The sequence below is a fragment of the Phoenix dactylifera genome, chromosome 8 (genome assembly GCF_051530095.1).
Source record: "Phoenix dactylifera cultivar Ajwa chromosome 8, Ajwa_hap1_PhDact_Kaust_v1.1, whole genome shotgun sequence".
In the NCBI taxonomy this organism is placed as follows: domain Eukaryota; kingdom Viridiplantae; phylum Streptophyta; class Magnoliopsida; order Arecales; family Arecaceae; genus Phoenix; species Phoenix dactylifera.
The window spans coordinates 418522-431011 of NC_143197.1; the positions used below are offsets into that span (position 1 = coordinate 418522).

General features: G+C 45.0%; 1 protein-coding gene across 1 annotated transcript; it reads right to left on the reverse strand.

Annotated features, from left to right (window-relative positions):
- Nucleotides 1–3052: 3052 nt before the first annotated feature.
- LOC148702594 (putative receptor protein kinase ZmPK1) lies at nt 3053–5419 on the reverse strand. Its single transcript, XM_089924649.1, has 2 exons — nt 5294–5419; nt 3053–5064 (listed from the first exon to the last, which is right to left on the reverse strand). Exon 2 carries the CDS (start codon nt 5022–5024, stop codon nt 3288–3290), a length of 1737 nt encoding a protein of 578 aa, XP_089780775.1. The 5' UTR covers nt 5025–5064; nt 5294–5419; the 3' UTR covers nt 3053–3287.
- Between the last annotated feature and the right edge of the window lie 7071 nt (nt 5420–12490).

A 12490-nucleotide genomic window follows, 5' to 3' on the forward strand; every position in this document is an offset into this window, starting at 1 on the left:
TTTAGGCGAGCACCTTCTAGCAGAGTGCCTCGGCGCTGTCTTTGGTCGACACTTTCTAACCGAGCAGCTTATTTTGGTTGGGCACCTCTTGGCATGCACTCTGGTCGGCGCCCTCTAGTCGGGCGCCTTCCTAGTCGGCATCCTTTGGCCGAGCAGCTCTCTGGTCGGCGCTCTTTGGCCAGGCGCCTTTTCGGTCGGTACTCTTTGGCCGAGCGCCTCCGTTATGGCATGACTTGGGGTTTTTCCCCCAACAAAGGACATTACCCAATTCAACAACACTTTGCTAGCGAAGTGGGGGTGAAAAGACCCAGGCCTTTGGAGTAAGCAAATTGAGCATGCCTATCATAAGAAGGTAAAATTGTTCATGAGTTGGAACTTGGAAGCCCCCACAGAGATGTTCAAATTTTTCGAACGACATCATCAGGACACTCCTAGCATTTTGTAATAGAGTCCACTTCCATATTGGAAACGGTTGAGGCACTTTGTTTTCGAAAGATAGCTGGCTGTGTGATGCTCCCCTCAAGTCGGTCTTCCCTGCCCTCTATGCTCACAGCTCATGAAAAAATAGATCAATGTCGGATTTCTTCAACCCAAGAACCATGTCACGGAAACTCAGATCATCATCCTAGCAATCTGAGGAGATAAGCTCATAGCTCAACCACCACTTGCTCTCCCTACATTCAATAGAGAAGAGGACAAAATTGTCTGGAGATCAAACAGTACAGGTACCTTCTCATCATCATCCCTCCATCAATTTACCAAGTCCAGAGGAGTGAGATGCAGGTTCGCATCTTCTCTTTGGAACCTCAGCGTACCCCTAAAGATAAAAAGCTTCCTTTGGCTATGCTGGAAGAGAGCTCAATAAAAAAGACATCCTTAGCCGGAAACTTGGAAAGAATATTGCTGGATGTGTTCCTTTGGCTTTCTTTTCTTTGTCAACAGGCAGTGGAATCTGTGGATCATATTTTCTCCGAGTGTGAATTCTCCTCTACCTTGTGGAAGTCTATCTGCTCTTTGCTTAGTGTTCTTCAATCCCATTTACCTTTGAAGAGTTGTGTCTAGAATGGAGAAAAAAGAACTTCACTAGATCAGCACAAGTAGTAGTTTTAATATTGATAGGGGCCATGACCTGGATGTGTTGGAAAGAAAGGAATGCTAGAGTGTTCTTAAATAGACTGGCCTCTTTAAGCTCAACTGCATTTGAAGGTATCCAGCTTTTTAATCTCTGGTCTTACGTGTGTAACATCGAATCATTGCTGGAGCATGGGAAGATCTGGCACAATGTGAAAAATTGTTTGATTTTCTGAATGGTGTTGGAGAAGTCTTTTGGTGTGATGGAGGAAGACGACCTACAATTACTCAATTCAAAGAAAAACAAACGCCGTTGGATAATTACAGAAATAAAGTTGCGGAATTTCATCTACTTCTAAGAAGCTAGAGTATCTATTATATTTTGTCATACTCTTTTCTCCTTGTAGCCTTACTAAGTGAAGAGGAGCTTGATGTCAAAGTGCTGAAGCATCTTCAAACTTTGAATTTTTGTCAGCATCTCTCTATTTCCATATTTTCAAACTCTGTTTTTTCCCCCTATTTGTAACACAACAAAGCCTCTTTTGATTGCTGCCAACTCTTGGCAGCAGCAGGCTTTTGTATTCATTGAATCAAATCAATAAAATATGGGTGGTTTTAACCTCCCTTTCAATCAACAAAAAAAAAAAAAAAAACCTTGCCGGAAGCACAATAAAACCAGTCTTCTTGCAAATGGTGAAAAGTGCAGGCGTTGAGGAGTGCCCCTTTGGTTAGGAACAACTTTTCTCGGGCCAAACCTTATATGGCAATGCCACTATAGCTTTATTAGGAGAGGACGGATCCTATGTGGCATGCATGTGGTACTGCAAAGTGTTGGATGGCCACCATAAAGAGATGGACAATTATCATACAAGGCAGTTTACAAGTGCGTGCTATATCATACACGTTGCATATTGTTGATGGCCATCCATCTTCTGATGGCAATCATCCAGGTATGCATTGTAGACTACACCATAGTGGATCTTGGTTGTTGTCGAGGAGCATGGATCCTCTAGATGCATGTGCAGCACCGTAGAGTGCTGTGCAGCTTTGGATGGCCACCATAAAAAAATAGATGGCCATCAAACAAGGTAGTCTATGAGCGTGTGCCGTGTCATACACTATGCATATTGTTGATGGTTGTCCATCTTTTGATGGTGGCCATCCAAAGATGCACAGCACTTTGTGGTACATGGTTCACACTGCAAAGAATCCTAGTTGCTGTCATGAAGCACGAGTTCTTTGCGGCATGCATACAACCTCATAGAACGCTGGAGAAGCGTAAAATACATGCATGTTACAAAAGGCAGGGCCACAATATGTGCAAAACTATGAGATTCTAGTTGCGATAAGCCTAAATTATGGTCAGCTCCACATTTTAACCATGTACACTTCTATTACTTAACAAGCAATCCTCTATTATTTCTACTACTTATGCCGGTCTTCATAATTTCAATGAATGGTTTATTCTGCGCAATCAAAAAAACCTAGCAACCTTTGAAAGAATTTGAAACAAAATAAAGAATATTTCTTGCTCTCTTTCTATTGTCTCTTTTTTATTTTGGTTCTTATTATTCATCCCTATTTTTTTCTAACTGATCTTGTCCTCACTTCCAAGTTATAAATTCTTTTATCTTTCTTAATGAAGGCCTGATGGCTCCTTTTAACCTCGCTTTTATCGTCAAAAGAAAGAAAAGAGAGAGACAATCCCTTGTCGCAGAAAACATTGAGAGAGATCGATGTATGAAGGGCAGGACGAAGGATAAAAATTTGAAAATATATATGCATAAAAATTGTTTGGTCTCACATCATGGTTTTTCTATGCTCGATAATTACTAATGCAGTTCCTTTTTCCTCAATATTGATGGATGTACTGAGTATGTTCCCATAACAGAGTTCTAGATACCCTTCGTCAAGCAAGTAACAGATGGGACATTGGCAAGCGAGATGCTTATTCATCCATCTACTGATGAAAATGACAACGAACAGAACAAGGCCTGCAACTTACACATAATTATAAGAACAATAGCGAGCTGGAGAAGCAGCATCTTCTGGATACATGCCTATCATGCAAGACTTGAGCATTAAGTCAACTATATTGAAATTTGCTAGGATGAAATGTAATGTATCCCAAATTTTCATCTGGCATACAGAGAAACACCTCGGAGAGAACCAGGAGACATAATTGCACACACGATCGACGATAGTGGATGCTGCTACTAATTTACTGCGAGTTCCTCGTGGGAGCTGGGCTCATCATCGTATGACAGGAGCGTACGCACTACAGAATCCATCGTCGGTCTCCGGTTTCTGTCTTCTTCCAAGCAAGAGACTGCTATCTCCACCATCTTCTCTGCTTGCTTGCAGTTGAACTGCCCATTTAATCTAGAATCCACCATCTCTTCGACCCATGATTCCTCTCCACTCTCCAGTTTTCCCTTCAACATCCTAACCAAACCTATCAGCGTTCCTTCAACCTCCTCTTGATCCCCACCAACCATCAAATTTGAAACCCTGCTTCCCTTCACCATCTCCAGAAGCACGACTCCATAGCTATAGACATCAACCTTCGAAGTGATCGGAAGATTTGTAGTCCATTCAGGAGCCATGTATCCCCTGGTTCCTCGAATCCGTGAAGTGTCCGAACCAACTCCACCTCTCTTCGACAGTTTCGCCAGTCCAAAGTCTGCGATCTTAGGCTCAAATTCACTGTCCAGGAGTATGTTTTCAGGCTTCACATCGCAGTGGATGACCCACTCGAGGCATTCATGATGAAGGTATGCCAATCCTTGGGCCACACCGACAGCAATCTTGAACCTCTCGCTCCATCCCAAAACACTTGCTGTGCCATGTTCGTCGAAGATGTGCTTGTCCAAAGAACCATTCGCCACATACTCTGTAACTAGCAGCTCGTGCGGACCTTCTGAGCAGAATCCCCATATTCTCACAAGGTTCTTGTGATAAATTCTCCCTATGAGACTCAGTTCAGCTCCGAGCTCTCCTTGGATCACATCTCCCAACCTCTTCACCGCCACCGCCCTGCTATCATCCAATACTCCCTTGTACACAACACCTGAGCCTCCCCTTCCAATCTCATCCATGAATTTCCGAGTTGCTTTTTTGAGCTCTTCATATGCGAACTGCCTGAATTGGCTGGATATCAACCTGTACCCTTCTTCCAGGGATGCTGGCTTCTGTTCTCTTCTGAAAAGAAACCACCATCCTGATGCGATAAACAGGATCTCGATGCCACCGAACGCTGATACGAAGCAATAGAAATACACCCACCTCGTCTTCCCGCTGCTGCTCGCGTACATACTGGAGGAACTTGCTGCTGTAGGTTCCGAGTCCGTAGCAATGCAAATGGGCTCATGCATTTGAGGAGCAGAGGACCCGGATGTTGATATACTTGCGGGCATCTTCAAGTACATGACGCCTGGGGTGCTCGGAGAAGTTCTCCCGTTAAAGAGAATGCTCTTACCATAGCAATAACCACTATCATACACATAATGCATTCCTTGACAAGAACAATCATCATCGCATATCTTCCTGCATGCCTGCAAGGAAATGGAGGTGTTGTAGTGGAGATCGTAACCCCAGAAATCGGTTTGGGGTAGCTGTAGATATGTAAATCGCTGAGTGGTGTTGCAGCTCACGTCGATCTTTCGCTTGCAACCTTTGCGCCAGTCGCTTGGATCGCTCATCTCGTAATGAGCAGGGCACGAACAAACCTCTTGGGATGGCGAATATGTGCAGATTCCGTTCCTGCCACACAGCCCGTGTATCAAGCAGAGCTGCGGAAGAGCTTCCCAGGTAACCGACCACGTTCCTATCGATTCATCTAGGCTGTAAAGCCTGAGATTGCCATCGTAGTCCAGAGTCAGCCTTCTTAAGATTCCAGAAGCCATGTCGGAAGCATTGAATGCGACCTGGTCGCTCGAAACGAACTTTCCCATCTCATCCAGCACTGCATATCTGCTGCTATTGTAGGTCGTCCTGCCGTTTTGAAACACTGTAAAATCAGGATTGGGCCAGTAGATGCTAGAAATCTCGGGCCCATCGTATATGAGCCTGAGGACGTTATCGTTGTCGAAATACAAGCTATAGTAGCCTGAAGAGAGGGATCGTGGAGCGGCTGCAGATACTACTTGTATGGTTTTAGTAATCGGTTGCGTAGGGAGAAGAGTGTCCGTGGGAGAATCAAAGCTTTGCCATAGAATGTTACCGCTGGGGTCCTTCAGGACAAGATTGCCGGTGTCCAGTAGCTGCACTCGATCTGCTTGCGTCGAGCTTGTGTTGGTGCTCCACACAACCGTGCCATCGGTGTCTGCTAGGACCATGCCTCCATCCTCGCGGAAGCTAATTTTTGATCCATGGCCATTTACCGGATGATCCCGGTTTGCGGTCCATGCGACGGTCTTGTTGGTTGAGTCGGAGAACCAGATCGATAAGGCATAGGCATTAGAACCGACGTTATAGAAGCCGCATGAGAAAGACTTGCTCGGGGAGACGAGGAGGATATCCGAGTCATCCCCTACGGAGAGAGAAGACCCTCTTGAAAGAGAGCTCGGTGCTGCTTGTGATGCAGAGGGACAGAGCAAGAAAAGGAGGAGGAGGATGTTTGTAAGAGGAGATGGATTCTTCATGGTCTTCTGCTGAAAGGGTAAGACAGGAGAATCCCTTCCGTAGAGCTGTTAGTTAAAAAGGAGGAGGAAGAAGAGGAGAAGCAGCAGAATGAGTTTCATTCTATGAATTCATCCCATGCGAAAGCACCGGACATTTGACTCTGCCGCCTCTAAAACTTTCTAGCATGTTTGAAAACTAATTTGTCCTTTGGAACTCTCTCTCTCTCTCTCTCTCTCTCTCTCTCTCTCTCTCTCTCTCGTTTTTTGTTTTTTTGGCTAAAACTCTCTCTCTCTCTCTCTCGTTTCAAGTACTTGACAAATTCGTTGTTTTTTTGCCCCAATGTAAGTTGCGGAAGGAGGACCTTCCCCAAATTTATTAATAAAGAATAAAACATATAGAGCGGACAAAGAAAGTTGAGAGGAAAAAAAGTGGAAGATTTGGAGATGACAGCTCATCATCTATTTGGGTCAATCCCTGCTTCAAACTTTCTGCAATTAAAAATTGAAGAACTCCAAATCCACTAGCCTAGCGGTGGATTAGCCCAACTAAAACGCGACAGATATTTCTATTCTTTCCTTCCTTCGCCATACAGAGTTATTAGGGTTATAAAATAATCCTTCCTTCTAGGGATTTGCCCGCTCTCTCGTCCTCTTCATGCTCCTATGGCCGCTACCATCACCGCATCCGCCCTTTTGACCTGCATCTTCTCTTCAAAAATAGAGAGCTATGTCCACAACAAGCAGCACGATGTCATCCATTAGGCCAACATGGCTGCCGCCCATATGGTGTTGAACATCGTGTGGACTAGCCTCAGCCCGTATAGTGCCACGCCCCGAACCCATTACGTAGGTCGACTATATGACACGGTTGTATTTGCCCTAAGCAATGCCCTAAAAATCATGCAAGACCTAAGATGAACAAAAAATCTAATAAATCCACAGTTAATCTATTAATCTAAATAAATAAATCTATTATATGCATATATTCAAATTGGTTTAGTTAGAAGATCTTTAAATGTTCATCGGTATCGAAGAAAAATAAACTAACTAACTGATAACTATGATACTTGAACTCTGTACCCAACCCATCCAAAACTATGCATTCTGCGACTCTAAAAAAAAGAAGAGAAGGCGCGAATTTTACGATCCCGTAAGAATTCTCACACATCCATACCAACACAATGATATAAGTTTAAAATAGCAAAAAATCGTCACACAAATAATAAAATCACAAACTGATTATCAATAATACTCGAATAAACAATATACATATGTACATCAAATATCAATAGAAATCCAGCTACTCAAGAGTGATATATCATATGATATCTTGTAATTCTTCAATAGTATCTTCATTGTTTTTTATTCAATTATTTTTTAACTTGATCTGGATTAATTATGTTTTCGACTTTGGGCTAAATTTCGGTCACATTTTCTGCACGTGACGGGGCCATCAATAGGTGTCACGTTTCCAGCTCGTGACAGGGCAACCGATAGTATCACATTTTCATCCTGTGATGCATGGGGCCTTCGAGGGTATCACATTTCCATCCTATGATGGGGCTTGAGATAGTATCACATTTTTAGTCTATGACGGATCTTCGATAGTATCACATTTCCAGCCTTTAACGGGATAACCGATGATAACGAGATCAGCCTAAAGTCCTTGTTCATTCAATCAAGTTCACACCACATATCAATTCTTTTTTTTTAGTTCCGACTCTAGACTAACCACGGTCACGTTTTTCGTCCGTGACGGGGTAATTAATATAACATTGGTAGTCCAGAGCACTACATCCATGAGTCCGATTATGCAAGTGTAAGTTATGCTCATATATGCATCCATCATACTATCGATCATAAGCATACATAATCAAAATATAATTTAATATAAAAATCATTATGAAACTATTCTTACTTCTTACTTATGTTGATCATTTTCATATCATACATATATATGTATAAAATATCTATATCATGTAGGTTAGTGTACAAGAATTCTTATATCTTTACTGACAATTTAAATAGACTAATCACCCGCCCACACCGCGATCTACAGATTAGGGTACACAGAAACCTGCTCAACGTTCTCTTGCCCAAAAGATTATTCTCCTACAAAACCAAATCAACATAAAAAATTATCCCAGGTATTCGATAATCCAGAACTCTCTACTGGTCCACTAAAGGATCCACCATCACATAGTAATCAGGACTACCCTCTGAGTCCTTTTAACCAAAATTTTCTCGTATCAAGCTAGAGAGAGAAAATACCAAGAGAAAGAAACAAAAAGAAAGAAAAATTAGAGTATAAGATCTCGTTGGGCTTCTTCGTGTCCGGATGACTATAGCCCCATATGAAACTAAGGTTGACTATGAAAATAGATTCATATAAGAAGATATACGAGGCCAACTAGATAATAACGCGTAATTATTCGAATCAGTCAGCACAACGTAATCCAATTCATTTGATCAAAAAATATATATCAAATCAAGAGAATAGATCAGGGGTTATCAATTATGGGTCCAAATGGTAGCTGGCAATAGTAGGGTGTAGGACGGATAGGGTCGACTAGGTAATAGCGTCCGACTATCTAGGTTGGTCCGCTCTGGCCAATCAAACCAATTAAATAATGAAACTAGAATCAGATCATGGTATAGGTAACACAATAAGAATTTATGATGATAGAGTCCAATGGTGCTTGGCAATGGTCGGGGTAAAGCTAGCGTGACCAGTAGTTGGAGCAACACTAGACCTGGACCCTCTATTGGGGTCAACCAGATAGTAACATCCGAGTGCTCAAATTGATCGGATCCAGTTAGTCTAACAAGTCAACTCAAGAGTCAGACTACAATATAGATAGTTGAATAAAGATTGATGATGATGATATTCAGATGTACTCAGTAAGTGACGCGGTGGGGTGCCAGCATGTCGCCCGATGACATGGACTAGGGCCTTTCACCAGAGCCGACTAAAAGTAGGGGTGGCAAAATATGACCCGACCCGCCAACCCGACCCGCGTTCGACCCGCCATAAACAGGTTTGGGTTTGGTCTAAACGGGTTCGGGTCGGATACGGGTTTTAAATGTCTGACTCGTTTATTAATTGGGTCAGATACGGATTTCAGATGTCTGACCCGTGTAATCCGTTTAACCCGTTTAGCTATTGGGCTGATAGACCCGCTTCAGCCCGTTTTATTTGCATCAGCCCAACTTCCCGCGTCGGCCCAATTTCAGCGCGACCCGTTTAACCCGTCCACCGCCCGCGACTTCTCGACTTCGTGAGTTCGTGGCCTTAGGGATTTAGGGTTTGTGCTGCCGTCGCCTCTCAAGTCTCAAGTTTCTTCCCTAGTCCCCTCTCCTCTCCTCCCGATTCTTCGCCTCCCAAGCCCTCTCCTCCAGACCACCGCCTCCGCCCTCTCCTCCTCCGTGTGGATAAGTTCGGCCTCTCCATCGACGGCCACCGCGGCGGCTCGAGGACCACACTCCACCGTCCGCGACTTCTCCTTAGTTAGGGACTTAGGGTTAGGGTTTGTGCCCCGCCCGAGCTCTATTCCCTCCCTCAGTCTCTCTCGAGTCTCTCCCCTCTCCTCTCCTCCGGATTCTTCGCCTCCCGAGTCCTCTCCTCCGGACCTCCGCCCTCTCCTCCCCCGTGCCGACAACTTCGGCCTCCCCATCGACGGTGACCGCGGCGGCTCAACGGGTCCTGGGAACCAAGGTTGAATCTCTGCTCGACTGCTCCTAAAGAGGTCGGATCCTCTGCTCTACCGAGGTAAAAATGATCCACCTTTTTTTCTTTCGGCTGGGGTGATCTTTTTTCGGTTCCTCCCTTCTTCTATTCTCTGTGGGGTTTATCCTAGGCTAGCTTCTTCTATTCTCTTCGGCTGGGCAGACGGGGGCTCGGATTGGGAGGAGTGGGCCTACGCCGGGACCAGCCGTGCTGCCGTGGACGAGGCGGCGATGGGGAGCAATAGACGGGTCGGGAGAAGGCGGCGGGCGGCGGCGATGGGGAGCGGCGGACGGGTCGGCAGAAGGCAGCGGGTGGCGGCGATGGGGAGCGGCGGATGGGTCGGGACTCGGGAGAAGCCAGCGGGCGGCGGCGATGGGGAGCGGCGGATGGGTCGGGACTCGGGAGAAGCCAGCGGGCGGCGGCAGATGGGCCGAGAGAAGCCGAGAAGGCAGCGGGCGAAAAAGGTCCTCTTTTATTTTAAGTATTTTATTTTTGGTTATTTACAGTAATATTTAGTTAAACGGATAAGCATAAACCAACCCGACCTGTTTAATAAACAGGTTAAACGGGTCGGGTCGGGTGACCTGTTTATTAAACAGGTCGGATTCAGGTTGTAATTTCTGACATGTTTAATAAACAGGTCAGGTTCAGATTTATACTTTTCTGACCTGTTTAGCATCTGACCCGACCCGTTTATGCCTGACCCGACCCGATTGCCACCCCTAACTAAAAGTCACTGAGAGATGCCCTTACCAAGTCCAACAATCCTAGAGAGATAATCCAGGTAGAGAGAGAAATAAGAGAGAAAGGAGATAGGGAGAGAGAGGAGAGAGGAGAGAGAAAGAAGAGAGAGGGTTCTCTTCTTCCCCAAAATAGGGGAGAGTCGTACTCTCTCTCTCTCTCTCTCTCTCTCTCTCTCTCTCTCTCTTCTTAGATCAGGGTGGTGGTGGCCTGCTCCGATGGCGGTGGGCCAAGGCAATCCTTCGGCCACAGCCTCACCAACGACGATGGCTGGCCGGCATTAAAAAAAAAGAAGAAAAATCAAGGAAAAAAGGGTTGATTCATGGTAACTCGGCCTAGATCACGACTGATCTCCCTGACCGACGACCACATGAACTTAGAGCTCTAAGGAGGTGGTGAAGCTCAGCCAATTCCGGCGGCCGGCGGCAGCGAACACGAGAGGAAGAGTTGCCAAAATAGGGTACCCCTGTTTCGGATGCATCCCGACGACTTGCCGGCTTAATTCAACATGGCAGCAGCTCTAAAACCAGCAAAAAAAAAAAAGAGAAGGAGGCATAGGGCAATTACCTCGGTCCGACAAGGTTCCAGGGGCGTCCGGTGGTCCCAATTTTTGACGAACACAATAATGAGCAACCGCGAGCTCAACGGGAAGAAGAAGAAGAACGAGAGAGAAAGAAAGGAGATCACTCGGGGTGGAGGCTTTAGAGGGAGAGAACTCTCCATTTATACAGAAGCTGTAGGTCCCGACAGCCCTAAGATTCTGACTAGGCCCTAGGACTTCGACTCCTGGTCGGAAACATCGGAGGAGAAGAAGACTCCAACCGGAGTCTCTTCTCCCCTACCTCGAGCCATAGGGCATGGTGGCCTTGGGCCTGGCCTCTTCGGGCCGGCCCATAAGCCCAAGGACTAGGCTAGGCTGGGTAGGGTTGCTACAGGAGGTATTCCGGCCCATGTGCCACAAGGGATATGTTTCTGTACTCACAGACCTTGATTTTTCCTTGGAACGTTTTTCTTATTCTGTTTTTTGTACCCAGGAGGAAAAAAAAAAAAAAACTTTTCTCGATATCATACATTGCGTGGTTTCAAATTGATGCCAATGTAGTCGTTCCTTGCCATGGCTAGCTAGAGAAAGAATCAAAGCCGGTCATGCCTGCATTTAGGCTAAGGTCTCCATGCATTTATGGCAGTCTTCTGTTTAAGATGGTCTGGGACGGTGAGCCATTCAAATTCCAAACAGGGCCCATGCTGTGGTCTTCCGTCTTTCGGTCGACTCGACACAAGGGAACCGAAAATTGACCTAGCAAAGCCAGTCGGAGATGAATCGAGGCGACAATCACCCATGCATATCGCGGAATTTCCCCTTCGTGCCATTCCCAATGTCATCCATGCGTCCACTAGCATGCATGGCATTGTTCAATCTATGGGCATATGGCACAAGTTTATCATCTTGGGCTTATGTGCCATCTCGATGAGCGGGTACATGTTTTTCTCCAAACATGGATACCATGAATGAGATATAAATTAAATATGACCATCAATAGTAAGCCGGCAATCTTCGCACGATCATGCGTTCTTTTGCTTTGAGAAGGAACATGCTTAGTTTTTATGTATCATTATGGACATGGACATACATCAATTAGATTATTCTAAACATATCATTCAGAAACGTACAAGGAGCTGGTCGCTTAAGAAAGCGATGATTGTATGGAGGAGCTCCTCGATTGTGCCAGGTGATGAAATGCAGAGCCTAAGATCAAAAAAAGGGATGACTGCAAATAAGCAACCAACAGTCACGGGAGAAGGTACTAAGAATCTAGGATGCGCGAAGATATGGAGTCAACTCAGATCCCTTCATTTCTAAAATATTGGGTCCATTCTAACATCGTTGGCGAGCCTGGTGATTAAGTAGCCTTTCTTTATTTTTTTTTTTATGCGAAAAAAAAATCTCTCGCAGACGTGAACCAAGATGGTCGATGACTTGAGCGGATCTCTAGGAATAACTTCACATGGTTGCCGATAGACGGTCCAAAAACTGGGCCTTTGCTGAATTTCAAATGGTTCCTAATGGTGGATTCACATGAGAAGCAACTTCCATGTCTATTGAGCGTTTTGAATCCAAGGATTAACTTGCATGGTAGACTTGTGCACCTGGACTGCAACTTACACATGATCATAAGAATAATAGTGTAAAGACCCGTGCAGGTATGTGTTTAGTTTGCCGAGGTGATCTTGGATACTTATACTGGACTAAGAAACAAAAAAAAAAAACCTTCCGTCTAATTAGACTAATCACATCAGAGCGAAGCCGATATGGATTAGGAAACACTGC

Bases quoted from the DNA above. Each gene is read 5' to 3' on its own strand.
- LOC148702594 (XM_089924649.1), bottom strand. From the start codon at position 5,024: ATGGGAAAGTTCGTTTCGAGCGACCAGGTCGCATTCAATGCTTCCGAC.